This window comes from Acomys russatus, chromosome 25, assembly GCF_903995435.1.
Source record: "Acomys russatus chromosome 25, mAcoRus1.1, whole genome shotgun sequence".
NCBI lineage: Eukaryota > Metazoa > Chordata > Mammalia > Rodentia > Muridae > Acomys > Acomys russatus.
This window is the reverse complement of record NC_067161.1, coordinates 13,180,412-13,208,230: the sequence shown is the minus strand read 5'-3', so window position 1 is coordinate 13,208,230 and position 27,819 is coordinate 13,180,412. Positions and strand designations below refer to the sequence as shown.

General features: G+C 52.4%; 1 protein-coding gene across 7 annotated transcripts; it reads left to right on the top strand.

Annotated features, from left to right (window-relative positions):
• On the top strand, window positions 1-26,963 carry Capn15 (calpain 15). 7 transcript variants are annotated; one of them, XM_051167251.1, is made up of 13 exons: window positions 1-221; window positions 11,595-11,883; window positions 20,023-21,496; window positions 22,021-22,229; window positions 22,313-22,496; window positions 22,568-22,791; window positions 23,347-23,472; window positions 23,554-23,706; window positions 24,944-25,105; window positions 25,192-25,418; window positions 25,524-25,690; window positions 25,770-25,948; window positions 26,022-26,963. In XM_051167251.1, the coding sequence occupies exons 2-13, from the start codon at window positions 11,708-11,710 to the stop codon at window positions 26,197-26,199; spliced, it is 3,459 nt and encodes a 1,152-aa protein (XP_051023208.1). In that variant the 5' UTR covers window positions 1-221; window positions 11,595-11,707; the 3' UTR covers window positions 26,200-26,963. The 7 variants fall into 7 exon arrangements, 6 of the variants coding, with proteins under 6 accessions (XP_051023208.1, XP_051023207.1, XP_051023209.1 ...); XR_007833033.1 differs by lacking the exon at window positions 25,524-25,690 and having other exon boundaries at window positions 26,022-26,169; XM_051167250.1 differs by having other exon boundaries at window positions 25,192-25,690.
• The last annotated feature ends 856 nt before the right edge of the window (window positions 26,964-27,819 follow it).

Below are 27,819 nucleotides of genomic sequence, written 5' to 3'. Positions count from 1 at the left end.
CGGGACGGCGGGCGCTACGGAGGCGGCGTAAGGTTGCCGGGCCGAGACTGGAGCTTTGCGGCCGAAACACACCAAGCCGGCCGAGCATCGCGGCTGGCGTGGAAGGGGCCTTGGTGCCCTCCGGTAGAAGTTGTGGGGGTCAACCGATTGAGGGCCGGTACCAGGGCCGCTCCCGCCTAGACCGACCGCGAGCGTTGAGGAGGCGCCGCCGGCTCGCTAAGGTGAGTTCCACGCTAGGCGGCCGGTCAGCCGACCTAAGGACTCACTGAGCTCGGCCCTGGGGCATCAGCCCGGATACTCCGTGTGTGTCCTGGGTAGCAGCAGCCTGGCCTGTGGCGAGCAGGAGGGGGGAATTGCGGGGGGAAGCGGTTCTTGTGGGGTCACTCGAGGCCAGCCCAGGAACCTTAGACGCAGGCGACCCTCAGTGCTTGCCTGTCCTTGAGTGCCCTCTTGTCGGGGCTAAGCTTTGGCCCACACCGTACGAAGGTATAGTATAAGTCGTGGGGGCAATGTCTGCAGAAACCTGCAGCTGCCTGAGGCGGCAGTGAGACTAGGGCGTCCTGTGTGCCCTCCCATCCCACACTTCTGTTTTTGTGGGCCTGTCAGTAGGCCAGGAAAGTTACAGTGCGTCCCCCTTGACAGCTGCAGGGTATTCTTTTTGTTGCCTGAAAAAAAAGGGGGGGGCTTTCTATGTCTGATCTGGGAACCCTGTTGTGTGGCCAGATGGCTCTTGGTGGGCTGACTTGCAGGGTCCCTGAGTCCCTATGGTTTGTTACTAGACACTGGTAACAGGACCGTGAAAACACCTAGACTCTAAAACTGGATACCTTCCTGAGTTTCAGGACTCTAAACATCCAGGCCCAGAACCTGAGAGCCTTCATGGGTGTTTGGGGCTGGCCCTGCAGTTCAGAAAGAACCGGGACTCTGTAAGGGACCGTGAGGTCTACCCCTCCAGTGCCAGTTTCCCCAGTGGAACTGGAGAGCTGTAAGTCACAGATGCAGAGCTTGCCTCAGAGTTTCTCCCTGTTGTCAGAGTCTAGCCATCAGGGGTGCGCTCACGACCACATTTAAGCAGTGTAGGATGATTGTGTCTTGCTGAACAGCAACTTGTCTCCATCGGGTGGTGGTAGATCCTGCTTCCTTTGAGCTCCTTCTGCTCCAGAGAGAGATGCGCCCATTTCTTTTCCAACATCTGAGAATCCCTGGAGCTGTTTGACTGGCAGACAGGTCAGTGACCTCCAGGAAGGCAGGTTTAAACCCTACTGGATCCAAGGCTTAGATACGTTACAACTTTATGGGGACTTAACCATCCAGATCTCTGCTGCCCATGGTGTCTGAGGAGCCAGGCCGTGACCCCACATGTGTGTAGAGGCCTCAGCTTGTCCACCATGGGGAAAAGGTTCCATTGGTCTCCATCCTTGGATCCATGCTTTGCCCTGGTTCTGACAAGTTTTCCTGGCTCCTGTTGCATATAATTCAGGCCTTAGGGCAAAACTCGGAAGCCCCGTTTTACAGATGAGGAAACTGAGGCTATAGGACAGCAGTTGGCAGGGGAGGGATAGATGGAATTCCAAGTCTCCAAATCACAAGCTACTTTTTGGTCTCCTTCCACATTCTCACTGGTGGCCCTTGGGAAGAAGAGCTTTTTCTGGTGGCCTGAAAACCTTCAGCATACATGCTGTTGATGAGCTGATCGTTTAAGAGCCAGAGGAAGGTAGAGTACTGTCTTTTGTCCAGCCCTGTGGTCTTTAGTGTCAGTACTGCCTCTCACTTCGCTAGACAATTGCTGGGTCTGAGAAGAGAAAATTAAATTTAAGAAAATGATTAGAAGAAAATGAGCCAGGTGTGGTTGGCACATGCCTTTAATCCCAGCACTCAGGAGGCAGAGGAAGGTAGATGTGAGTTTGAGGCCAGCCTGGTCTACAAAGTGAGTCCATGACAGCCAGGGCTACACAGAGAGACCCTGTCTCGAAAAATCAAAAGAAAAAATGATAAATGAAAACCATTAAGCTCTTTGAAAAACACATATATAGAAACCCAGGATCACCGGTGTCTAGTCACATTATTCTGTCCTGGTTTATACACTGCATGGCCTGAGAGGCTGAGTGTTGAGAACCACAGCTATGGCCTTAAGGCTCTGTGCACAGGCCTAGAGAAGGAAACCTCCTGTCTCCACTCACACCCCTCCCCAGGGGTGTAGATTGTTCTCCAACCTGACTGTGTATCTCTTGACTACCCTGTCCTTCCAGTTCCTCCTGCATGCTGGTTATGTCTCATGACACAGCGAGAGCATCGCGAAGTGCTTTGTGCTCCTGTTTCCAGAAGCTCTACTCTTCTAACTCCTCAAGCTAGATGCAGCTGCTGTCATTTGGCCTGTCCCAGTTGCCAGTGTGTCCCGCTGTCCTGAGCCATTTGATCCCTACGCCTCTGATAGTAGTTTGGCTTATCCCCAGGGGCCTATTGCTGTCCCCTTTAGTCTCCCCTACTCAAGATGTGTGTGTTATTTCTTGGCAGATCCTGCTACCTAACTCAGTTCAGCTCCACATTGGCGAGTGAGCGTCCTCAGCTGGCCGCTGACTGTTACTGGTAGGCTCTGGCCAGCTGACTTTTAACGTTGAAGAGATCTCCTAACCCAGAAAAGCAGCATGTGGTCTCTGTGGAAACAGGCACCTGGCCTCAGCTTGTTTCTTAGTCTGAGAAGTAAACTGGTTGCCAGACTATGGCCCTTGCATAAGTGTCACTGAAAGGAGGCAGAGGAGGCTGCGTGTTGAGACTGGGCTTGGAGACCTACTTAGCCATACAGTTGTCACTCTGTGGATTGTGGCCATGTGGAAACCTCGTGGCCAGTGGACCAAAGAGCATCTTGGTGTGGACAGCATATTGCCTACCAGACTGGCCCAACTAGGCAAACAGTTGCCAGGGGTGGCATTGTAGGAGGACAGGAGATGTAGGAATGGTAGTGTGAGACCCTAAGGTGAGTCGTCATAAGATGCTGGCCAGGGATGTAGCCATCCCTTCTGAAGGACTCACTGGGCACCAGGGCAGGCTTGCTCAAGTCTCCAGGTCAAGAAACCAAGTAGAATACTTAGATTGGACTCAACCCTCTTGTACTGACAAGTGCACAGTCATGGCTCTTCTGCTCCATACCCCGTGTCTCAGCTTCCCAGTGCTGCCATCCCCACTTGCCTGGTGACCAAGCTGGAGGATGGGCCTGGCCAGAGCTCTGAGATACTGGAAGGGAAGCAAGCCGACAGCTGCTGTTTGAAAATGTCAGGGTGCAGCCATGCCTGCTGCTGACATTCAGGACCATGGGGGACTGGCATAGGAGCGCTCACTGCTGCAGAGGGGGCTCCTATGCCTTCCTCCATGCCTCTTAAAAGTTGCCTTTTGTAGCCAGGTGGTGGCGGCACACACTTTTAATATCAGCACTCAGGAGGCAGAGGCAGGTGATCTCTGTGAGTTCGAGGCCAGCCTGGTCTACAGAGCGGTTTTCAGGGCGGCCATGGCTACCCAGATAAACCAAAAACAACCAAACAAAAAGTTGCCTTTTGTAATTAAAGAACTCTTGCTTAATCTTGCTGACCACATCCCACTTACTGGAAAAAGTCAGTGAGTTGTACAGCTTTCTGGGGCCCCTGCCCTTCTGCAGATGTGGAGAGGCCACAGCTCTAGTGGGTAGGGAAGTGCTGAGAAAGATGCTATGGCCCCTCACACTCCCAGCCCTTCCTGCCTCTTTTTGGAGCCAGCAGTGAGCTTAGTGTCCATATGATTCTTCTTCTGACGCTAAGCCCACCAGGCTACACTTCTACCTTTTCTCCTAAAATAGTATCCCATATTAATAACACTGAACCTGTGACCTAAAGGCTAAAATCCTTTGTTTTCCTGGCAATACCATTTTGAAAAACATAATTCTCCCTTTTATAATGTATAATTAAGGTGGTGTGCGACTCCAGAGACACAAAAGGATGTTCAGTGGCCCATTTCCCTGTCTAGGAGGCAGCAGGTTCACCATGTAGATTTCTCAGCCTGTCCTTGCCTCAGAGGCCAGATGCTGAGTCCCAGCCTCAAGAACGACAACAGTTCACCTCAGCAGTGTCAGTGTCTCATTTGCTCTGAACAGGCCTACAGCTAGAGTGCCACTGCTGTTGTGAGGCCCAGCCTCAGGTGGAGGTGTGGGTGGAAGTATTGAGTCAGAATTTCCCTGTGTAGCCTGGCTGTCCTGGACTCCCTTTGTAGACCAGGCCGGCCTTGAACTCAGAGATTGCCTGCCTCTGCCCCCTGAGTGCTGGGATTGAAGGTGTGTGCAACTATGCCCAGCTCCGGCCTCATTTTTTGACTTTTGCTTGTGAGCTAGAGACCAGGAAGTACTTGGCAAAAGTGGAGAAATCTAGAACTCAAGATTGAGAACTAACTACCTTGTGGGGTGCTCTGGCTTCATCTCCCACATAGAAGAGCGAGAGGGTCCAGCCCAGCATCCATCTCCCTAAGGCTTTATCCTACATGGCCTAGATGGGCTTTTTCATTCTCAGTTGAATCTCTGGTTCACTTTATGAGTTCAGCTTGCACCCTGCTATGTGAAGGGTGTAGAGGCGGAGGGTGATGGCCACTCTCTCCAGTATTGTCCGTAGGAGAGGGGAGCGGGTGCGACCGGGGGTTGCAGCGGCCCAGAAAGGAAGTACAGGAGGAGGGCACATGAGTTCCCTGCCTGGCGTGGCAGCATCTGCTTGGTAAGCAGGTGCTGAGAAAAGCAGAGCTTTGCAGCTTGAAACAGTGGCTGCCCATTGGCAGTTGAGTGGTTGAATAGTGCCAGGACCTGCGTCCAGGGAATCTTCGTGGCACTTTGCTGTTTCCCTGAGTCCCGCCCCAACCTGGGCACAGTTCCCTGGCAGTACCTAGACAGCCCAGGCTTCCTTGCCAACTACTACTGACTTGTGGCCCTGGCAGTGAATTCTGCCCAAGGGCAGAGCCAAGTTGAGGAACATCAAGACAGGATCATGAATAACCCTCTCTGTCATTCTTACCAGTGTCAGAATTAGCCACAGGCCTGTTTGACTGTGGGACAAGTTGGTTCCTGTGACAATGGCAGTGAAGAGCCAGCAAACCCTGTTATCCCCTCTGGTCTCTGGCTGGAGAACAGATACAACTTTTTAAAGAGGAGTCCCTGGGAGCATGTGCTAATGGGAGGACAGTAAATGAAGTCCTCCCAGAGGCTCTCCCTGTAAAAGAGGGCAGGGCCTGAGCCATGTGGCCAATCAGAGCTCATTTTGTAGGACTTTGGCTTGTGCAGATAATCCTGTAGCTGCATTTGGCATTCCTAGGACAAAGTCCAAACCCTGATAGGACGGCCATGCTGTCTTGGTGGGTATTGCAGAGGTCAGCCTGTTCAGAGGCCCTTGCCTAAGGCAGCAACCCAGGTGTGGGCACGCTGGCATCATCCTCAGGTGTGGCTTCAGGTAAGCTAGTTAGCAAACGCTGTGGCTGTGGCTTGTCTTGTTTGATGGGGCAGCAGGGTTGAGGTACTCAGGTGGGAGGGAAGAACTCCCTGCTCTGGGCCAGTGCTCAAGGCCTCTCTGTTGACTAGCCCTCTGTCCTGCTGCCCTGCCATGCCAGCCTGGTTCTCTGGATTTACAGAAAATGTTTTTGGGAAAGCTATGCTAGTGTGGTTTCGGCTTGTCACTTGGGCCTCATACCCTCCTGGATGTATACCACCTGAGATGTCTCCCCTATGGCCTGCTAATGGCTCCCACGTGGAGTTCTTGAGCTATAGGATATCTTGGCCAAAAAGAGCTGAGGGCCGTCATTCCTGTGGAGGCACTCCACCTGTCTTCAGAGAATGCTGTTCAGCCAGTTCTCACAGGGTTGAGTCCTCCCCTGAGGTAGATCTTAGCCTACTTTCTTGAAGGAAGGATTTGCTTCCTGTCTCCGGGCCATTTCCTCTGGAGCTGGCCTTCATATCAGCTGTCTGTTCGACAGAATTGCCTCCCAACAGTGGCTGATTCTTGGCTTCACATCTGGACCGGCTGCCTCCTGCCCTGGTGGGTACAGTTAAGGTATGGTGGGTAGCTGTGGGGGCCAAGTGGGCTACAACTGCTGCTCTCCCTTGCCATCTACTGTCTCGGGAGGGGCGTGATATTGGGGTCACTGCAGTTACAATGGGAGTGAGATTGCTCTTCATAAAATTACCAAGAGGAGGGGCTTGTGTGGTAGGTTCTCTATCAAGTGGTGTGGGGAACCCTGCTCTGCTCTTGTTTCACTGAGATTGGGCACTGTGCCTAGGGTACTCCCAAATGGGGATGCTGGGAGACATTGTATTTCCTGCATCAAGAGCCCTAGAAGCACAAGGTACAGTAGGTCTCCCAGGCCTTGACTTAGTGATGTCCCCCTATTGTCCTGGGAATGAGACATCCCATAAGTCCTTGGGAGCTCTGGGCAGGAAGTACTGACTTGGCTGTGGCAGTGTTGGGCAAAGGGACGGCCTGTATACCAAGGGACCCCCACAATTGGTTGCAGCCCTTAGACAGGTTTCATAACTTGTGAGAGCCGTGATGGTCCCCACCCAGCCCCCAGACCTGAGCACCTGTGAGGAAGAGCCATGGGACTGTCCTACCTGAGAGTAGTGAGCATCTCACCTGTAGGTGGGCCATCAGGACCGACACCTCTCAGAGGGCCCTCAGAGCTGAAGGTGAAGCTGACGACAGCAGAGAGGCAGTTGATACCATAGCTAGGACTTGGCCTCCTGACTAAGTACACACCCTAGTGTAGCTTTATGCAGAATCCAATGGGAGCATCATCCTGTCTTATGTTTGTCCTGGGTGCGTATCCTCCAGCTGTCCTCAGCGTACTCAGAGAAATGTCTCACACAAAGGCTGGAGACATGCTAATATATCTTGATAATTAACACTTGGTCTTTCAGAGCAGCGGCAGCCCCACTTCCTCGCTTCCTTGAGGCCAGATCTAGGCCACTGTCCCACTTAGAAGTAGAACAGTTCCCAAATGAAAATAAAGAGGTACTGACTGGTAGGCCTTGGACAGGGGAAGGCACAGGCCCCAGGGCGTAGAGTATGGGAGAGCCTACCTCTCGAAGCTTGTGCTCCTTAGTGCACCCGCCCCTTTCTGCGTCCTGTTGGAGGTTGATGTGGTTACACTTAAGTCATGTAGCAATGAGATAGTGTTTGGGACAGGGGCCTCTGAGAATCACCACTTGCTGCGCCCAACCTCCTGAAACAACATAGGTCAAATAGTATTTACTGAGCACATAAACGAGTAAAAGGAGGAGGAAGTGGAGTGCTTTCTGGAGAGGGGGACTTTGTCCACCAGCAAGCCCTGTAAGAGAGGACAGCCCTTGGGGTGGCTTAGGCCTGCCACTCAGAGTGGGGGCTGCGCTGTGTTCTTAGGAAGTCCTCTCTTTCCTGTTCTCTTTGGAGTACAGCCTACCCAACCAGAACGTGAACTAAAACTGGATCCACCTGTGCTGGTGTGCCACAGTGTCCCTGCCTTCACCACATGCTAAGTATACTGGTGTGCTCTGGCCTAGATGAGGGGGACCTGGGAGGGGCCAGCCTCCCTCACTCAGAGAAAGCTGGGTCCCAGTGCCCTGGGCAGAGTGGCTTGGGTGTGATAATTGCTTCTATAGAGGGTTGGCCAAGCCAGAGAAACAGCCAGCCCTTTCTAGGGCTGCTGCTGCTGGATTCCCCTTCTACCCTTTCAGTGGCCCCCGAGTGCAGCTGTCAGAATCCAGAAGGAATGTGTGGAGAACCTCTTACACAGCTGCCTACCATCCATGTGCAGTTATAACCTGCAGTGCTACTAGTGGTGCTGGGGCCTACAGCTGTGCCTGAAAGGCCAGCAGAAAGGAGGTGGAGGTTCAAGAGACACGTATGCAGCTGGGTGTGGTAGCAGTAGCGCACACCTTTAATCCCAGCACTTGGGAGGCAGAGGCAGGCAGATCTCTGTGAGTTTGAGGCCATCCTGGTCTACAAAGCAATCCTACACTTGGGAGACAGTGGCAAGAGGATGAGGGATGGAAGAACATTCTTGCCTATGTAGTATTTTGGGCCATCATAGGGTACATGAGACCCTGTCTCAAAACAAGCAGAGCTGTCCTGATGCCAGCTTCTCGAGGTGAAGAAGCCCCCTAGGCCAACAAAGCTGGTAGCCAACTGCTTCCTGGTGTGTGTGTTGCGAGAAAGGCAGGACTAAGGCTGCCAGTATCTTCTCTCAGACCTCAGGTTGCCTTTTGCAGGACAGGAGTGGCTCAGCACAGCAAGGGCCTCTCCTCCCTGACAGCTGACATGTTGGGGCTTTTGTAGCATGGAGAGCTCCTGAGATCGTTGCACTTCCTGTCCACCTTTCTTCTTTGCTATCCCATACTTAGCTGTCCCTACTTTCCCAAGAGACCCTATGCTCAGAGAGAGTTCGCCTGTGAGCAAGCACAAAGGCAGGAGGATAGCTTTCACAGCGAATGTGGCAAGGCCCAGTGTTGGCAGTAGATCAATCCAGAACCCTGTTGTGAACAATTTCTGCCCCATGGGCACCTCTGCTGAGCCTAGCTCCTAATACTCTTCCCTCCCTCTCACTGCTCAGGGTTTAAATATGAGAAAGGAGCACCAGAAATTCCTGTGTATGTTTCTCACAGAAAGCTCCAATGTTGCCAGGGACAACCACAGGAGAGGCAGGTATAGTGGGTGACCGTTGTAATGTGGAGCTGATAGATCGGAACATGTTTTACTGGGCACTTGAACAGAATCCTGCCACCAACTGTTCATTGACGCCCCATACAAAGCCACCAATACATGTGGCTACTGAGTCCCATGAAGTGGCATGTCTTATATTGAGCTAGAAAACAGTCCAAAGGTGCCAGAGAGATGGATCAGCAGTTAAGAGCACCAGCTGCTCGATTCCCAGCACCCACATGACAGCTCACAGCTGTCTGTAACTCCAGTTCCAGGGGCTATAACACCTTCACACAAACATACATGTAGTCAAAATACAAAAATGAACATGAAATAAAAATAAATCATTTTTTAAAAAGAATGAGGGGCTAGAGAGATGGTTTGGTGGCTAAGAGCACTGTCTGCTCTTCCAAAGGACCCTGGTTCAATTCCCAGCACCCACATGGCAGCTCACATCTGTCTGTAACTCCACTTCCAAGGGATCTGACACCTACACACTAATGCACATAAAATAAAATAAAATAAAATAAATATATATTTTTTTTTAAAGAATGAAGCCAGGCATGGTGGTACACGCCTTTAATCCCAGCACTTAGGAGGCAGAGGCAGGTGGCCTCAAACTCAACAGCGATCCGCCGGCCTCTGCCTCCCAAGTACTGGGATTAAAGGCATGCACCACCACACCCAACTCTGTTGTTGGGTGGTTTTTTTGTTGTTTTTATTTTATTTTTTGTGTATAAATGTTTTGCCTGCATGTGTGTATGTGTACCATGTGTGTGCCTGGTACATATGGATGTCAGAAGAGCACGTCAGATCAACTGGAACTGGAGTTCCAGATGGTTGTGAACCACCATGTGGCTGCTGGAAACCCAACCCAGGCATCTGCAATAGCAACAGATGCTCTTAACCATTGCGCCATCTCTTGAGCTCCCTGTTTTGTTTGTGAGACAGGGTCTCACAGGTACCCAAGGCTGTCCTAGAAATCTTGATTCTTCTGCTTTAGTTTCCCTGGTGCTGGAGTGCAGGCGTTCACATGCCCAGCTCTGACGTCCTTTGTGTTGTTATTGCCCTGGGGGCAGGGAACATGTGCACACATATGGGAGGTCACAAGACAATTTGGGGGATTCTTCCACTGTGGGTTCTGGATCGCCAACCCTCTCTTAGTTCTTTGTACCTCCTGTGTACCAGCCCTTCTTAACAGAACAGTCAGGGAATACACCTGCCTTTTTGTGCTCTGATAGAAGCCACAGACAACATGTAAATAAATGAGCACAGCCTTATCTAGAAAAACTATTTGTAGATGCTGAAATTTGAATTTCAAGCCTGGTATGGTAGCTTACACTTTTTTTGGTTTTGTTTTTAAGATTTTATTTATTTATTTATTTGTCTGTTTGTTTATTATGTATAAAATGTTCTGCCTGCCCGCCAGAAGAGGGCACCAGATCTCATTATAGGTGGTTATGAGCCACCACGTTATTGCTGGAAATTAAACTCAGGACCTCTGGAAGAGCAGCCAGTGCTCTTAACCTCTGAGCCATCTCTCCAGCCCTGTAGCTTACACTTGTAATCACAGCACTCGGGAGGTGGAGTCAGGAGGACTTAAACCCAACCCATGCTACATAGTGAAGCCCTGTCAAAAAAAAAAAAGAAGGGAGGCATGTGAAAATTTAATTCTACATAACTTTCATTTCTCTTTTCCTTTTGTTTTCTAGCCATTTCAAAGTATGAATTAAAATCCTTTAAATCTCACAGGATTACCAAGCCAGTGGAGCCAGTCCCTTGGCAAAAGCAGCCCCTCAAATGCTACCTCAGAAGGTGGTTGGGAAGGAAACAACTGGTTCTGATTGAAACCTCAGTGTGAGGCTGCAGAACTGCCCGCCCAGCCGTGTCTGGGTGTGTTGGAGAGGGGCTGGGCTTGATGCTGATGGTCGGCTGCCAAGTGCTGGCTCTCAAAGGCTCTAACTACTCAGACTGTCACCTGTCATGTGGAGTAGTCCCTGAGCCCACAGTATTTTGTAGGTGCGCCTCTTGGCTCCTTGTGTCAGTGTCCCCTCATCTGCACCCTAATACCAACATCTGTGTATTACACAGAAGCCTGAGAAAGTGCTATCAGTGGGTGATAGGAGCCCCAGGGCCAGGAAGTACTGAAACCAGGACAAGTTTGTGGTCTACCCAGTCAGAGGGCAGCATAGCCTGACCTTAACCTACACCGCAGAGGGGACCACACACACACCCAGTCCTCCTATGTGTGTTGGTCTCCCCAGCTGCCAAGTTTTCCCTACCCCAAGGGCCACACGCAGGTGTGTTTGGTCTCACTGCTGCCCGTTAGCCAGCAGGTGTAAGATGGCTCTCCTGTGGCGCTGTCTACCCTCTTCTCCTAGATGTGGAGGGTCTCAGGTTCCCTGGGATTCTCCAGTTCTAGGGCTGGCCTGGTGAGTGTGTGTTTACAGTCAGCTGCTGCCATTCTAAAGGCACAGTTTGGTGCTGGCCTCTCAGACTGTCAAGTACCATCCTGCTGTGCCTCTGCTTCATTTTTCCTTTCCCATGGACTTCATATCCCTTTGAGAGTTTCTTCTATAATAAGGCAAAACTGTTCTCTTGGTTGAGGAATGATGGGTTCTTCATATTAGGGTGATTTCCTAGAACCCTAATATGCCTCAAGTCAGAGAGCTGCAGCTCCATGGGGTGCTGGCCTTTGGCCTTTGACCTATATTCCCTTGCAGAGCTTGTCTATGGGATGTGCCCTACAGTACTGAATACTTAAAGTAATGCCCAGATCTGAACCTCATTTTCCCCTTGTGTACCCCAGGCCACTTGGCATGCTGGGAAATTCTCTCTGTGCCTAGAGTTTCATCTGTGTGAATCACACTGTTTCTTTTCTCTTTCTATTCTGTTTATTTTTGTTGTTGTGTCACTGACCAGCCGGCTGCCCTTTCTCCGGTGTGGGCACTCTCCTCTCTCCATGCTTCCGTCCGTGTGCCGCCGGCCAGAGGTGACCAGGCCCGGCTCTCTACGTGGCCGCTGTCAGGGGGGCCATGGGGAGCTCTGCCTCCTCCCTGGCTGCCGAGACGGAATCAGACCACGGCTTCCCTGGGGGGCCACCCTACCCAGGGCCCCCGGCAGCAGCTGGCTGGTGTAGGAGCGGCCCTGGGGAGACTGTCTGGGGAAGTGCTCTGGTCACCAGACAGCACCCACGTCCCCGGGCCCGAAGGTAAGAAGGTGGGGGGAGGGGCACCCCTGAGGGGTCTTGGACAGGAGGCCTCTTTTTCAATGTGTCCTCCTTGACATACGTGCTTGCTTGGAGCAGGGGTTCCAGTTTATCAGTTCTCTCTGCAAGGGTGCAGGAGCTGATCTGCTTAAGGATTGCTACTAGGTCTCAGAGTTTCTTTGCCTGCAGTTCTGCTGTGGCCCCTGTCGAGCAGCACTTGCCCAGGCCTGTTGTATTCTTAGGAAAGCTGTTTGTAGACCCCTGCGAGGGCGGCTGATGATTACAGCCCCTGTGGCTAGCATGCCTTTAAGAGTGCTGGCTTGCTTCACTCAGTTGTCAGAGTTGATGCTGCTTCCCTCCCACGTCTGTGGTGCCTGTGTTCCAGTATGGCTGCTTCTAGGGATGCCATTCTAGCTGTGAAGAACCAACAGGGGCCTACCTTTACGTGCAAGTCCTTTCTAAGCCATGCATGTCATTGGCTTCCCTTTGGAGGGGTGTCTGGCACTCCTCAGAGAGGTTGTAGACCTGGTAGCTCTGTTCTTGAGAACCCAGGTAACACTCTGATCCTTTCTCTACTCAGAGAAGTGCATGGCTGCGTCTCCCACAGACAGCTCACTCACCCATCTCTCGGGCATAGAGCTGTAGAGAGGAGACTCCTTCTGAGGCGCCTTTGACAGCGAGGTCTGAGCTGGCAGGCAGGTGACCTTAAGGAGATGCCAGAAGGAGGGAGGCACAGAGACCGCGTGCATCTGCACAGCTGAGTCACTCTAGTGGTTGGGATACATTGAGATCCCAAGGTCCAGAGATACAGAGCAGGCAGAACTATGGCAGGACCCTTCAAGCAAGTGGGGGCAATGCTCTGTTTCACAGGTGCTTGAGGGCATTACAGTTCCGCGGTTCCTCAGATGCTGCAGGCATTACCGCCATTGCAAGTTTTAACTCCTTTAAGCAGTTTTATTGAAATATGACTTACATGCTGTCTATTTTTCTATTGCTGGGATAAAACACTGTTGACCAAAATCAAATAGGGAGGAAAGAGTTAATTTCAGCTTACAGTTCCACAGCACAGTACATCACTAAAGGAATTCAGGGAAGGAACCTGGTGACAGGAGCGGATGTAGAAGCCGTAGAGAAGTGCTGCTTCCTGGCTTGCTCCTCATGGTTTGCTCAGCTTGCCTTACAGCGTCCAGGAGCAGCACTGCCCACAGGAAGCTGGGCCCTCCCACAGCTATCCTCAATCATGAAAATGCACCACAGGCTTGCCCACAGGCTAGGTATTGGGGGCATTTTCTCAACTGAGGACTCCATCTTCCAAAGTGACTCTAGTTTGTATCAAGTTGACATAAAACTAGCCAACATACACACCATCAAATTCACCTGTTACCAGTGTAAGTTCAGGTCATTTTCAATCAGTGAGCTAATTTGCACGTGAAAGAGATCCTGTTTACAGTCATTTGGTCGGTGTTCTGCCCCCAGGTAGTCACTAACCTACTTCCTGTTTGTAGGTTTACCTTTTCTAGAGGTTTTACATGTGACCTGGGTGTCTGGCTTATTTCACTCAGCATACTGTCCTTTTTTTTTTTTTTTTTTTTTTTTTTTTTTGGTTTTTCGAGACAGGGTTTCTCTGTGTAGCCTTGGCCGTCCTGGACTCACTTTGTAGACCAGGCTGGCCTCGAACTCACAGTGATCCGCCTGCCTCTGCCTCCCGAGTGCTGGGATTAAAGGCGTGCGCCACCACGCCCGGCCAGCATACTGTCCTTAAGGTTCACCCACATTGCAGCATGTGTCCGGACCTCCTTCCTTTCATACTTGTGTGGCGTTGTTTTAAGAATAAGCTACCTAGCTGGCCATGGTGGCGCACGCCTTTAATCCCAGCACTTGGGAGGCAGAAGCAGGCAGATCGCTGTGAGTTCAAGGCCAGCCTGGTCTACAAATTGAGCCCTGGCATCCTGGAACTCACTCTGTAGACCAGACAGGCCTCAAACTCACAGAGATCTGCCTGCCTCTGCCTCCAGAGTGCTGGAATTAAAGTCGTGTGTCACCATGTCCAGCTTTTTTTTTTCCATGCTAAAGGTTTTAATGTGGGCGTGTGTTTAATTGTTTTTAGTATTTCCGGCAAGTTCATATAACATTCTGGAAACACTGCTGTCTCAGGGGTTGGCCCACTTACATTCCCACTAACAGTGTTGGCAGGGTTCTGGCTTCCCCTGCCTTTTAGGATGCTTGCTGTAGTCTGTCTTTGATTCTAACCATCCTGCACGGTGTACTGTGGAGCTCTACTTGATTTGATTTGCATTTTTTTAGTGGCTTTTAGTGCTAAACATCGTGTGTGTGTGTGTGTGTGTGTGTGTGTGTGTGTGTGTGTGTGTATGTGTGTGTGTGTATGTGTGTGTGTGTATGTGTGTGTGTGTGTGTGTGTGTGTGTCGTAGTTATTGTATGTATGTATGTATCTCCTGAAGAAAAGTTGTTAAGAATAGAATTGCCACACTGTGGCCTTTTGACCAAGGCTGTATGTTGGACTTTTTCTCAGTCTTGTAAGTCAGTAAGCAGTGCCCCAGTAGAGAATATCACCATATATGTGTCATGTGGGTATATGGCTCTCCTACTTTTATATTTTACTAAGTGCATGTGTATAATGAGAGTTCAAGATTTATTGCTGTTTCTTTTCTTTTTTAATTTTCTTTGTTTTGTTTTTTTCTTTTTTTACTGTCACAATGACATGAACAAATCTCACAAGGCCCCTGAAAGAGTAGTAAGAGCTCTTAAGCATCTCTGAAGACACCCAAATCTGTGCTTTTACTTTTGTTTTGTCTCACTCAGCAGCCCTGGCTACATGGCCCAGGCTGCCTCAAACTCACAGCAATCCTACTTTGCCTCTTGCCTCAGCCTGCCAAATTCTGCAGTGATAGGTGTGAGATACATTGCTGAGCAATCCCTCACCCCCTCAAAAACAACAACAACAACAAAAAAAAAAAAACACCCACTTAAAAATGAAACAACAGGCCTGACATGATGGCCCACGCCTTTAACCCCAGCACTCTGGAGGCAGAAGCAGGCGGATCACTGTGAGTTCGAGGCCAGCCTGGTCTACAGAGTGAGTCTAGGACAGCCAAGGCTACACAGAGAAACTCTGACTTGAAAAACTTTTAAAGAAAAGAAAAAAAAAGAAAAGAAAAGAAAAAAACTTTGGATATCTAGAACTGTTTGGCCTGACAAGTCCATATGAGACAAAACAAAGTTGTACAATAAAGAGAAAGTCCCTAAGGTTGTGTCATCACTCCATATTACTCCATCCTCCTGCCACACCCTTCCCCTGAATTGGTGCCTTTAATATGTATTAGTTCCCATTGCAGGTAGGCCTAGGACTTAAGTAGGCAGGGGGCATCCAAGTTGAACCAGAAATAAAGTGTTAGCGATCTGGAAGAATCCATACATACCCAAACTATAAGGGACGGCCATCAGAGGGTTCCTGGCTAAACAGATGGTAGGAGAGCAGGAGAGGACACTGCTCTGTGGCCACCCTTCAGGACTCCTTCCCCCACATGTGTGCATACACTCACACAGAAGTAACACAGCACAAGCATGTGAAACAGGCAGGCAGCCTTTCCCCCAGCTCTGATGGGGCACTAGGTGGCCCAGGAGAAGCATGGAGCATGGCAGTTCCTCACATCTCTAAAGACTGCTTCCCCCAGGATAGCAGGTACTCTCCTTTACGGTACTACGCATTGTGTGCATAAAAAGGCCACTCACAACACTTGAGCCCCGGAGGTCAAGGTACACTGGCTCTCCCTCCTTCACTCACTTGTGAGTCCAGTATAGGAACCCTGTTTACGTTCAGCCTCACCTGGCTGGTTAATCAGTAGGCAACTGAGTGAAGTGTTGGCTGCCTAGGAACAAAGACAGGACACACCCATCCAGAAAGTTTGAGCAGGATTGTGGCCAGGCCAGGAGAGTAGCTTGGTACATATCCCTAGAGAGAGAGAGACACTAACTTCACCCTTATATAGACCCTCAGGACAGTCTACCTTGAGCACAAGTTAGGGGTAAGAAACTGGCAAGAGCTGGGCTCAGTGGTGCAAGCCTGTAATCCCAGCACTCAGGAGGCAGAGGCAGGCATATCTGAGTTCAAGGACAGCCTCATCTACAAAGTGAGTCCAGGACAGTCAAGGCTACACAGAGAAACCCTGTTTCGAAAAACCAAAAACAATAAGAAAAAGAAAAGAAACTGGCAAGAGTAAGCCCTGGAGCTGCTCTGCTGGGCAGGACCAGCCATCTTTTAGTTGCCTAATTAGCAGCTACCCAGAGCATCCTTCCTCAAGTTGGTAGTTTTATTGGCTCTTCCTAAGAGGGGAAAGACTCCTGCCAAGGTCACAGCAGGATGTGGCCACCTCTAGGTCTCCCAGGTGCTCATCCCCTGGTTATTCTGGTAGACTCTGCTGCAGCCCTGGGGTGAGCAGACTTCTCTGGCAGTTGCCTCAAGTGTGCCCACTCTTGTGAGCCGACAGTTGAAATTACTTCTGTAGGGATGTTGCTGTTGAAAATTCTAGAAAATAAAGCAGTAACCCCCGCCCCTTTTAAGTTTTTTTCTATTTCTGGATCTAGGGATCAATCCCAGTTTCAGTCTCTCTCTCTCTCTCTCTCTCTCTCTCTCTCTCTCTCTCTCTCTCTGACACACACACACACACACACACACACACACACACACACACACACACACACACACCAAGCACCCTGCTACCTAGCAACACTCTAGCCCTCATGTTGAGAGTTCCTGTAGGGGGAGGGGGCCACGGGCGGGGAGGGAGCAAAGTCTATACAGATTTGATTGACTCTTCAGCTCTTTGCAGGCTTTTACTGCAGACTTTTATGGTATGGCCTTGAGCTCTGGGTCCCCTCCCAGGCCTTGCATAGGACTGGCCATGGACTGTGAGCACTAGCCAAATGAACCAAGGAGGGTGAAGGGGATGGGTCCTGTGAGGTGCACAGAACACAGCTGACCAGAGTTGACCTAAGAGTCCATGGTCTTGGTGGGGTTTCTGGTTACAGGAGACCCACAGATCTTTAGTCATTGTTTTGGTTGGAGCTGCCCTATTCTACAGATGGACTCTTCCTGATTTGGCCCATCTTCTGAGAGTTCCCCATGTGTGTTCCCTATCTACCTCTCATCCCAGGAGATGGCCGTGCTTTAGGTTCAGCTGGGCGGAAACCTGACACTGGCCACCGCAGCTGTTTCCTGGGATGGACTAGCACTAGAGTTCCTCCTTAGGGTTTTAGAAATTTGTACTAGTAATTTTTCTTCTTGCTATGGCAAAATACCTGACAAAATCAACTTAAGGGAATAAGAATTTTAGCTTATGGTTGTTGTGAGTACATAGTCCATTGTAAGGGAGAAGGTTTGCCCGTGGGAGCCAAAGGTACCTCAGAGTCAGAGGGACCAGGGTAATCTGCCTGCCTCTGCCTCCCAGTGCTGGGATTATCGTCACGTGCCACATGAGCCACACCTGGCTCATGCCAACTTTCCAGTCAGTAACTATGAAGTTCATATAATTCCAAGTTACAGTGGCATTAGAATAAGCATACCCTGTGTCAAAAGAGAGCAAATGGGGCATAGCAAGGTAAAGCAGGGTGAAGGAAGACCAAACCCACGTTTGAAGCTCAGTGTCTTGCACCTGTGGCTTATTGTGACATTATCTAGACTCCGTCAGCCTTGAGTAATCCCTTTCTACACTTCTGCCATCTACAACACACATAGCCTCTCTCATGGGCCAGCTCCACTCCATTCCTGCAGCTTTCCTCAGCAGACAGCCTACGCTCCTGGCATTTCCAATATCATGGGGTGTTCATTGCATCTTGGAATTTACCTTCACAGCACTGTGGCTTCTCAAGGCTTTGGAGAAAGTCTGACTAGGTATTCAAATATATAAGCCTATGTGGCCATTTTCCTTCAAACCATCACAGAAGATAAACAGCTTATTATTCAAGAAAAGCATGAGATGGAAGCATGAGGCAGCTGTCACATCTGCAGACAAGAAGCAAAGAGGCTCGTGCTTTCTCCTTGTCCCTTTGTCAGATAGTAATTTATATTGTGTATGTACACACTCATGCGTGCCTTGGCTCACCTGTGGAGGTCGGAAGACAATTTGTGAGACTTGGTTCTCTCCTTCTACCATATGGGTCCCCAGATGTCAAACTCAGTCATCAGACTTTGGTTTGGTTTGGTTTTTCAAGACAAAGTTTCACTGTGTGGCCCTGGCTGTCCTGGAACTCATTCTGTAGACAGGCTGGCCTTGAACTCACAGAGACCCATCTGCCTGTGCCTCCTGAGCACTGGGATTAAAGGCGTGAGCCACCACCACCTGGCCAGGTCATCAGATTTAATGACAAGTATGTATATCTGCTGAGCTATCTCACCAGCCCTTCTTTTTTTTTTTTTTTAAGATTTATTTATTATGTAAACAGGATGTATCAGATCACATTATAGATGGTTGTGAGCCACCATGTGGTTGCTGGGAATTGAACTCAGGACCTCTGGAAGTGCAGTCAGTGCTCTTAACCACTGAGCCATCTCTCCAGCCCATCACCAGCCCTTCTTTTCCCGTTTTTTTAATCCGAGGTCCAAGTCTCTGGGATGGTGTTGCCCACATTCAGAGTGGGTCTTCTGGGCTAGGCATGGTATGCTGTTAATCCCGGCACTCAGAAGAGGCAAACCTCAGCGGGATGGTGGTGGCGCACGCCTTTAATCCCAGCACTCAGGAGGCAGAGGCAGGCGGATCGCTGTGAGTTTGAGGCCAGCCTGGTCTACAAAGCGAGTCCAGGACAGCCAAGGCTACACAGAGAGACCCTGTCTTGAGAAACCAACCAAAGAAACAAAACAAAACAAAATATAAAAAAGAGGCAAGCCTCTGTGAGTTTAAGGCCAGCCTGGACTACAGAGTAGATCTTCCCTCTTCAGTTAAACCCTCTCTGGAAACACTCTCAAAGATACTGCCAGAGGTGTGTTTTCTACATGGTTCCAAATCCAGTGAAGTTGACAGTAAGCGTCAGCCATCACAAGTATTCTTCAGTCTGTACAGTCAGTGACCTAGAGCTGAGTCAAATACCCCAAGAGAGTCCCATAGGCCCACTACATGAGATCGACTTCCCTGTGGAGACTCCTGGGAAGTGATCTGTCAACCTCTCCCTGGTCCACAAGGACCCTCTGGAGTGTCCATCTTGTTTGTGCTGTGTGCAGGTGGAGACAGTAGTGCTCTCATGTGAGAGAGGTTCCAGGGGTATCATCCCTGCTGCCCCACACCTGTTCTAGCCTTAAATATGAGCCCTCTCCACATAAAGGAATTGAGGAGGGAGGTCTGGTGATCTCCAGGCTCTGAGCCCAGCCTAGTGCACCTGCACAGTTGCTGCACCAGGGCTCTCAGGGCTCTTTTTGTCTGCTTGGGCCTTATCCACTGTGAACAAGGCTCAGCAGCTTCTTCACATGAGTCTAAGCACCGCTCTACCTACCCAGCCTACGCAGGCAGGTGGCATCAGAATCAACTCAGGCCTCCTATACATACACGCAAGCACAGTGGCCGCACTTGACACACTCTATGTGTTTGTCCCGAAGCCCAGGAAAAGTATGGCAAGCTCTTAGGATGATGTGAGGTGCAAGCCTCATAACCTCAGGCTCACCCTTGGTCTGCTTTTCATCCTCACTATTCTCAGGTAGCCTTTCCAAGAAGGATCCGCACAGCCTTCCAGGACTCACTGCCACCCTGCCACAGCCTAGTGGTGTGGAGTGTGCCAAGCCTGTAGAGAACAGGCCCGAGTGCTGAGGTTCAGGCTTTGATTCTGCCTGGAAGTGGGGGCTCAAGGGGCCTCCCATGGCACCTATGGACGAGGAGGGCTACGAAGCTGAGGATGCACACTGGGCAAAAGCTTAGATTGCTCTTGACTGGTGGCCGCCGCCCCCCCCCCCTCCCTCATGAATATTCTAGACAGAACATAGCTGACCCTGCATTGGCCATGCTTATTGCTGGCTCGGTAGCCAGGCCGGGATCTTTGGTCCCAGTCACCTTCTATGGAAGAATGGTAACCTGTTGCCCATGCAACATTGTGACCATAGGCCTCAAAGAAGCCACGCTGAACAAGCCTTTCTCTTGCAGCCACACACATTCTCCTGGGTCTATGGCCACAGTTGGGGAGTGGTCCTGTGCGCGCTGCACCTTCCTGAACCCTGCCGGCCAACGCCAGTGCTCCATCTGTGAGGCCCCCCGGCACAAGCCAGATCTTGACCAGATCCTGCGGCTCAGCGTAGAGGAGCAGAAATGGCCCTGTGCACGCTGTACATTCCGGAACTTTTTAGGCAAAGAGGCTTGCGAAGTGTGTGGCTTTACCCCAGAGCCTGTTCCTGGAGCCCCTCTGCTGCCCATTATCAATGGGGTCGAGCCCAAGCCACCCACCATTCTGGTGGAGCCAAAGGGCAACTGCAAGGAAGAAGCAGGCCCAGTGCGGACAGCAGGGCTAGTGGCTGTGGAGCCAGCCAGGGGGCATCCTGAAGAGGAAGTAGAAGAAAAGGAGCAGGAGGACGAAGGGGAAGGGACAGAGCCTGGCAGTGGCTGGGCATGCCAGCGCTGCACACTGTATAACACACCAGTGGCCAGCTCTTGTTCTGCCTGTGGGGGACCCCGGAAACTGTCATTGCCTCGCATCCCCCCAGAGGCCCTGGTGGTTCCCGAGGTTGTAGCCCCTACTGGCTTTCATGTTTCTGCTCCATCCCAGCCTGTCCTTCCTGGGGAAAGTGCTGAGGCTGATTCTCCTTCTACCAGCCAGGGTCCCGCTTCCACTGACCAGGAGCCCCCCAGGGTACCGCCCTTCAGCCCCTTCTCACCCACCCTACAGAACAACCCTGTGCCCAGAAGCCGCCGGGAGGTCCCCCCTCAGCTTCAGCCACCTGTGCCTGAGGCTGCTCAGCCCTCAACCTCCACAAGCTCCAAAGGGCCCCCACAGGGCCCTGGAAGAGCTGCTGCTGGGGCCTCCCGCCTAGCTGAGCTGCTGTCAGGCAAGGAGCTGCTGTCAGGCAAGCGACTGAGTGTATTGGAGGAGGAGGCCCCAGAGAGCAGCCCCGCCCGCTGTGAGTCGTGCAGTGATGTCATTGACCTGACTGGAGACACTGTGCGCTATACACCTGCTAGCCCCTCCAGCCCTGACTTCACCACTTGGTCATGTGCCAGGTGCACACTGAGGAACCCCACAACAGCCGCTAGGTGTTCAGTCTGTGGTGGCTCCAAGCTGCATGGTTTCCAGGAGCACAGTGAACCCCCTACCCACTGCCCTGACTGTGGTGCCAACAAGCCTGGCCCCTGTGTTGGCTCCTGTGGACGAGCTCCCTCAGCACACAAGGCTGCCCGTCTCTTGCCTGATCACCTAGGCCAGTGGGCCTGCCCTGCCTGCACCCTGATCAACACACCTCGGGCCAAGCACTGTGCAGCCTGCCATACACCACAGCTTCTGGTGACCCAGTGCCGGGGGGCTACTCCCCTGAGGCGCAGGGAAAGTATGCATGTGGAGAAGCGGAGGCAGACAGATGAGGGCGAGGCCAAGGCTCTCTGGGAGAACATAGTGGCTTTCTGCAGAGAGGTAAGTAGCCGCTCTTCTGAGGCTAAGAACCAGATTGGCCCAAGGTAACTAATATTTACCTTGACTATTCATGTCACACCTCCTCAGCTCACATGACCTCCCATGTGTAAGCCCACAGAGAGATGAGGATACAGTGAGCCTATTCTACACAGGGCAGCATGGAGACCCTGTTAAAGCTCAAGGCTGGGACACCTGGTGTTCCGTTTGAGCTGCAGAGTCTGAGCCCTGGGTGGCTTCCCCCTTGGGTCAGCTGGAGCTTTGCCATCTCCCAGACTAACTTGTTCCCTAGCCTGCAGTGTCCCGGTCAGGGAGCCTATGTGTCCCCATGTTCACTCAGGGTCATCCCGATGGCAAGCCATTCAAAGTTGCCTAGGGTCAAGGTCGGTATAATGTGCAAGGGCCCTACCCCAACCTTCTGAAACTCCCTTGGGAGGGTGAGTCTTCCCCTAAAAGGAAGAATGGGATCATCATTCTGGGCCTGAGGCTGCCCTGCTCAGCTGAGTGTCCTACCATGGTTCCTGCAGAATAGTGTGAACTTTGTGGATGACAGCTTCCCCCCCGGGCCTGCATCTGTCGGCTTTCCAGTCGGTGACAGTGTCCAGCAGCGAGTGAAACAGTGGCTGCGGCCCCATGAAATCAACTGCTCTGTCTTCAGGGACCACGGCACTCCGTGGTCGGTCTTCCATACCCTGAGGCCCTCTGATATCCTCCAGGGGCTGCTGGGGAACTGCTGGTGAGGCTCCAGGTTGCTCAGGGGAGGGTGGAGTCTACTGGTTCAGTTCCGGGCATGTTGTGAAGTTGCCTGGCTCCACCCAGGTTCCTGAGTGCATTGGCAGTACTAGCTGAACGTCCCGACCTCGTGGAGAGGGTGATGGTCACACGGAGCCTGTGTGCAGAGGGTGCCTACCAGGTGCGGTTGTGCAAGGATGGCACATGGACGACAGTGCTGGTGGATGACATGCTGCCCTGTGATGAGGCTGGCTTTCTGCTTTTCTCACAGGTGGGACAGCAAGGTTGGGGGCAGGGTTGGGGAAACCAGGCAGCCAATAACTCTGACCCCTCCTCCCCCAGGCACAGCGGAAGCAGTTGTGGGTGGCCCTCATTGAGAAGGCACTGGCCAAGCTGCACGGCTCCTACTTTGCCCTTCAGGCAGGGCGTGCCATTGAAGGTCTGGCCACACTCACTGGTGCCCCCTGTGAGAGTCTGGCATTGCAGGTCAGCTCCACTAACCCCCGAGAGGAACCTGTTGACACTGACCTCATCTGGGCCAAAATGCTGAGTTCTAAGGAGGCTGGGTAAGAGGGGCAGGCACTGCTGTGGACTGTGGCATTGGGAGTAGAGGCGGAACAGTGGGAGAAGTGGGCACCCTTTGCCTGTACCTGTGTCTAACACGGTTCTCTAGTGCGACTGCCTGTAGCCAAGGAACAAGGCTAGCACTCCATTCTAGGTAGCCGTGCTGGGAAGAGCCTAGGTCCTATTACTGCCCACTTAGGAAAAGACAGGCAAGAGCCCACAGGGGACCCTGAGGAGTGGACGGAGGTGTTCTTACACATGCCACATCCCAGTCAGCTTTGTGAACTTGGCACCCCTCTCCCAAGGCCTAGTAGAGTTTAGACTCACAGAAAACCTGGGCCTGAGAGAGGATGTGAAAATCCCTACCTCCCACTGAACCTGGGCCTAAACCTTCAGAAACCAATTTGTTCCAGCCCAGTCCCTCTGATCATCCATAGTGGGCCAGTGCTTCCTGAAATCCTGTGTCATAGGGATCCCAGACTAAACCCCCATTCAGGGAGGGCCACCTCCCCTGCTGTCCATCCATTCCATCAGCCGGGGTTACTCTGCCCACACAGGTTCCTCATGGGTGCCTCTTGTGGGGGAGGTAACATGAAAGTAGATGATGCTGCCTACGAAAGCCTGGGTTTGCGCCCCCGCCATGCTTACTCCATCTTGGATGTTCGTGATGTTCAGGGCTTCAGGTAGGGACCCAGCTGATGGAGGGTAGACAAGTCTGTGGGCACAAGGCATACAGTTTTGGTTCTCAGTCCTGTGGTCCACAGGCTCCTGCGACTCCGGAATCCATGGGGCCGTTTCTCCTGGAATGGCAGCTGGTCGGATGAGTGGCCACACTGGCCAGGGCACCTGCGAGCTGAGCTCATGCCACATGGCAGCAGTGAAGGCGTCTTCTGGATGGAGTACAGTGACTTTATCAGGTACCCCACATGCCCTCACCCGTCCCAGGGCTCAAGCCTCAGGGAGCTGCTCTGGGTAAGCAACTTGTCCGTGTCCCAGCTCCTGCAGGCCTCTGACGGCAGCTCCTGGTCCACAGACACACAGGGCTGTGTGTGAGTCATTCTGCGCCCCCTTGGTGTCCAGGAAACATGTCAGTTTGGTGTCACTGTGACAGATCCTGGAGAGGAACAGTTTAAAAGCAGGAGTGAATAGGTGTGGTGGCACAAATCTGTAACCGCAACTCTCCAGCCGCTGAGGCAAGAGGCTCCCAAATTCCTAAAGCATATAATGAATTCCAGGCCAGCCTGGGCTATATGAGACCCCATCTTAAAAGAAGGGGGAAAAAAAACTGGGTGTGTGGCGCACGCCTTTAATCCCAGTACTCAGGAAGCAGAGGCAAGTGGATCACTGTGAGTTCAAGGCCAGCCTGGTCTACAAAGTGAGTCCAGGACAGCCAAGGCTAACACAGAGAGACCCTGTCTCAAAAAAAAAAAAAGAAAAAAAGAGAAAAAAATTTTTTTTTGCTCATGGCTTCAAAGATTTCATCACATGATCAGCTGGCTCCATTTTTTTGTTTCTTGTTTTTTGCTTTTTGGTTGTGGTTTTTTGTTGGTTTGGCTTGGTTTGGTTTTTAATTTTTTGAGACAGGGTTGCTCTGTGTAACAGCCTTGGCTGCCCTGGACTCTATTTATGGACTCCATTTCTGTAGATCTGGTAAGGCAGAAGGGTGTGCTAGAGCAAAGCTGCTCACCCCATTCCCTCCCAGAAGCAGAGGCAGACAGGAAGAGCCCAGATGCATCCTTCAAAGACCAGCCGCCCCCTGCCCCCCGCAGTGTCCTACTTCCTCCAACCGTGCACCACCTCTTGATAGCCTGCTCACTCAGCTCTGAACTCATTGCTGGCTTCACCCACTGCTGAAGTTAATTCCCTCCTGGTTGCAATAGCACCCCCAGCTGGGGACCAGACACTACACATGCAAACCACAGAAGGGCAGTAGCCTGGAGAAGTGCTTCCTGCTTAGATCCTTTTCTGGAGAGATGCCAGGAGCTCCTAGGTTACAGAAGGAGTAATAGGAGACAACTGAAAGAGAACACGGAAGCAGGGAGCCTGCTGTGATTCCTGGAAACTGAACAACAGAGGCCCATAGTGTGAGCACTACACCCAGAGCTGGGACATTGGCCTGCCCTCTGCTCAGTTGCCCTTTTCCTCACTATCTAGGTATTTTGACTCTGTGGACATCTGCAAGGTACATTCAGATTGGCAAGAGGCTCGGGTTCAGGGATGTTTCCCAAGCACTGCCAGTGGGCCAGTGGGTGTGACAGCACTCACAGTACTGGAACGTGCCTCACTGGAATTTGCCCTCTTCCAGGAGGGCAGCAGGTAGGCAACAGGTTGGCCACTGTACCAGGCTAGGCGCTCCTGGCTGTAGGCACAGGAGCACCCAGCCTGTTGTCTCTGGCCCGCAGGCGCTCGGATTCAGTAGACAGCCACCTCCTGGATCTGTGCATCCTAGTGTTCCGGGCCACTTTCGGCACTGGTGGCCGCCTGAGCCTGGGCCGCCTCTTGGCCCACAGCAAACGTGCTGTTAAGAAGTTTGTCAACTGTGATGTCATGCTGGAGCCGGGCGAGTATGCTGTGGTGTGCTGTGCCTTCAACCACTGGAACCCTGCTCCACCAGGGCCCCCTGCCCAGGGTAAGGGCCCCAGCCAGATGAGGCCCACACCCGCCTTTGCACCCTCCGAGTCCCAAAGCCCACCCATGGGAAAGCTACTGGCTCCCTTATCCACACCCCCCACAGCCTCCAGCCCCTCAGCAGGGGCCCCCCGAGGGGCCCCCGAGCCACCCGGCCACGTGCTCGCAGTGTACAGCTCCAGGCTGGTCATGGTGGAGCCGGTGGAGGCGCAGCCAACCACACTGGCCGATGCCATCATCCTGCTCACTGAGAGCCGGGGCGAGCGGCATGAGGTGGGTGGGGTCCTGATGGGGGAGGGCAGCGGGTGGGCAACCACCAGCCCTGGCCCACCCACCCTGTGCCTGTGCCCAGGGCCGAGAGGGTATGACCTGCTACTACCTGACTCATGGCTGGGCGGGGCTCATCGTGGTAGTGGAGAACCGACACCCCAAGTCCTACCTGCATGTGCAATGTGATTGCACCGACAGCTTCAATGTGGTGTCCACACGTGGCAGCCTGCGCACCCAGGACAGTGTACCACCCCTGCACAGGTGGGTACCTGCTGTTTTCTCCCTTACCCTAGAGCCTGGTCTCCCACTGGTCCTCATCAGTCCTCTCCTGCAGGCAGGTCCTGGTGATCTTGTCCCAGCTGGAGGGCAATGCTGGATTCTCTATCACCCACCGCCTGGCACATCGCAAGGCAGCCCAGGCCTTCCTCAGTGACTGGACAGCCTCTAGGGGTACCCACAGCCCCCCACTCACTCCTGATGTGGCCGGCCTACATGGACCCCGGCCACTGTGACTGCAGTTCCCTAGGGCAGGGGCTGTGTGTATATCCACCTGCCTATCCCCCTACATGCACTTTATGAGGGAGACCCCCAATGGAGGATGCTTGAACCAGAATCTCAGGACCCTGCCCAGGGAGCCACCAGCCACAGGGTGCAGCCTCCCCTGGGCCTCTCTCCCCTCCTATCCCACCCCAAGTACCCTCACTCCCCCGCCAGGCCTCCCAGCTGCCATGCAGAATACCTCGAGCCAGGTGGGCTTCATTCCAGTACGTCTGTCCTGAGCCCTGGGGACAGCTTCAGGTGGCCAAGGCCCAAATGGGGCTGCCCTTCCTTGTGAATACGGGGTCACTTCCTAAAGAGAGGCAGCTGAGATACTTGTTCACAGAACCAAATCTGGGGGTTTAGAGGCCATGACCCTGCCTTGAGAGCCTGGGCAACCCTTTGGGGGAGCTCAGATCTGCTGCTTCTCCCCTTGGTTTTTTCCCAAGCCCAGCTCCCTGCTCTAATGATCAGGGTCCTGGTAGCCCTGGCACATGAGCAGCGCATTGCAGGAAGCAGATGCCTGGTGGCCGTCACCCAGGGCTTGGGGACAGCTGCCCCTCCTGCAACACTATGCAATTCCTGGAGCACCTGCCAGGATCAAAGCCATGATGGGGCGGCAGGTCGGGAGCCAGGCCCAGCCCTGCTGTCTGGAGAAGCGCTTTGTCCTTAGCATCCCTGGCCACAGCCAGCCCTGTCCCATGGCCTCAGTCTGTCCACAAAGAGGGGCACCCCAGTCCCATCACAGGCACATGTAAGGTGTGACTGACCACCTCCTCCCCCAGATGAGGGAGCCAAGCTGCCACTTGCCCAGCATTCCCCCAGCTGCTTGTCAAGATCAGAGCCCTTATCTGCCACATGGACGCCTGAGTCATTTCCTGGGCCCCCATCCCACCCCCCACCTGGCTGCCACTGTCCTCCAGTCCCCTAGGTAGTGGGCAGCTTGTGTGCCCACTGTCCTTGCCTCCATGGGGCTTGCGAGGGTTTTTATACCTAGAGAAACATTCCCCTCCCCTCTGGGCCTCCTTTTACTCTGAGCTGTGAATATTTTTAACCCTGTAAATAGGACCAGCTCTTCGAACACAGAGACTATTTTATCAGCTATCAGTCCCTTTCTTGTTCGATGACGCACTCCACAGGCCGTTTCCACTCAGGCTCCAAGGACCAAATAAAAGCGTTTTGTTTTGTACGGGAGCTTCGAGTCTGTTGTCACCCTCCCAGTACCTACACACACAGGAACCGGTTACTCTGCAGGCCAGTGTGGGGGTCTCCTGGTTAAGCTACAGAGGAGCACCAGGGATTGTAAGGTAGCAGTTCTTGCTTCTGTGTAAGGTCAGATGAGCTATGAGCCGGCCAGACTCCCTAAGAGGTAGTGAGTTCCCAGGTGAGATGAGGCTGGGGCCAGACCCCAGGGCTTTACCCCGCAGTCAGGTAGGACCAACATGGTGGGCAAGACAATGTGTGTACAGGTTTTTTTTTTTTTTTTTTTCTTCCCCTGCCTGCACTGGGGGGATGAAGGCTGTCTAAACCCATCAGTCACCAAGAAGGAGCAGATGGAGCCAGAGGGTGAGCAGGGCTGTAGCTGCTGCTCTCTA

What these genes read in the sequence shown, in the direction of transcription:
- Capn15 (XM_051167250.1), top strand. Translation starts at nt 11,708, where the DNA reads ATGGGGAGCTCTGCCTCCTCCCTGGCTGCCGAGACGGAATCAGACCAC. An exon ending in TAGTGGCTTTCTGCAGAGAG is followed by an intron (nt 21,497 to 22,020) that starts GTAAGTAGCCGC and finishes TGGTTCCTGCAG; the next exon opens with AATAGTGTGAACTTTGTGGA. An exon ending in CTGAGTTCTAAGGAGGCTGG is followed by an intron (nt 22,792 to 23,346) that starts GTAAGAGGGGCA and finishes CTGCCCACACAG; the next exon opens with GTTCCTCATGGGTGCCTCTT.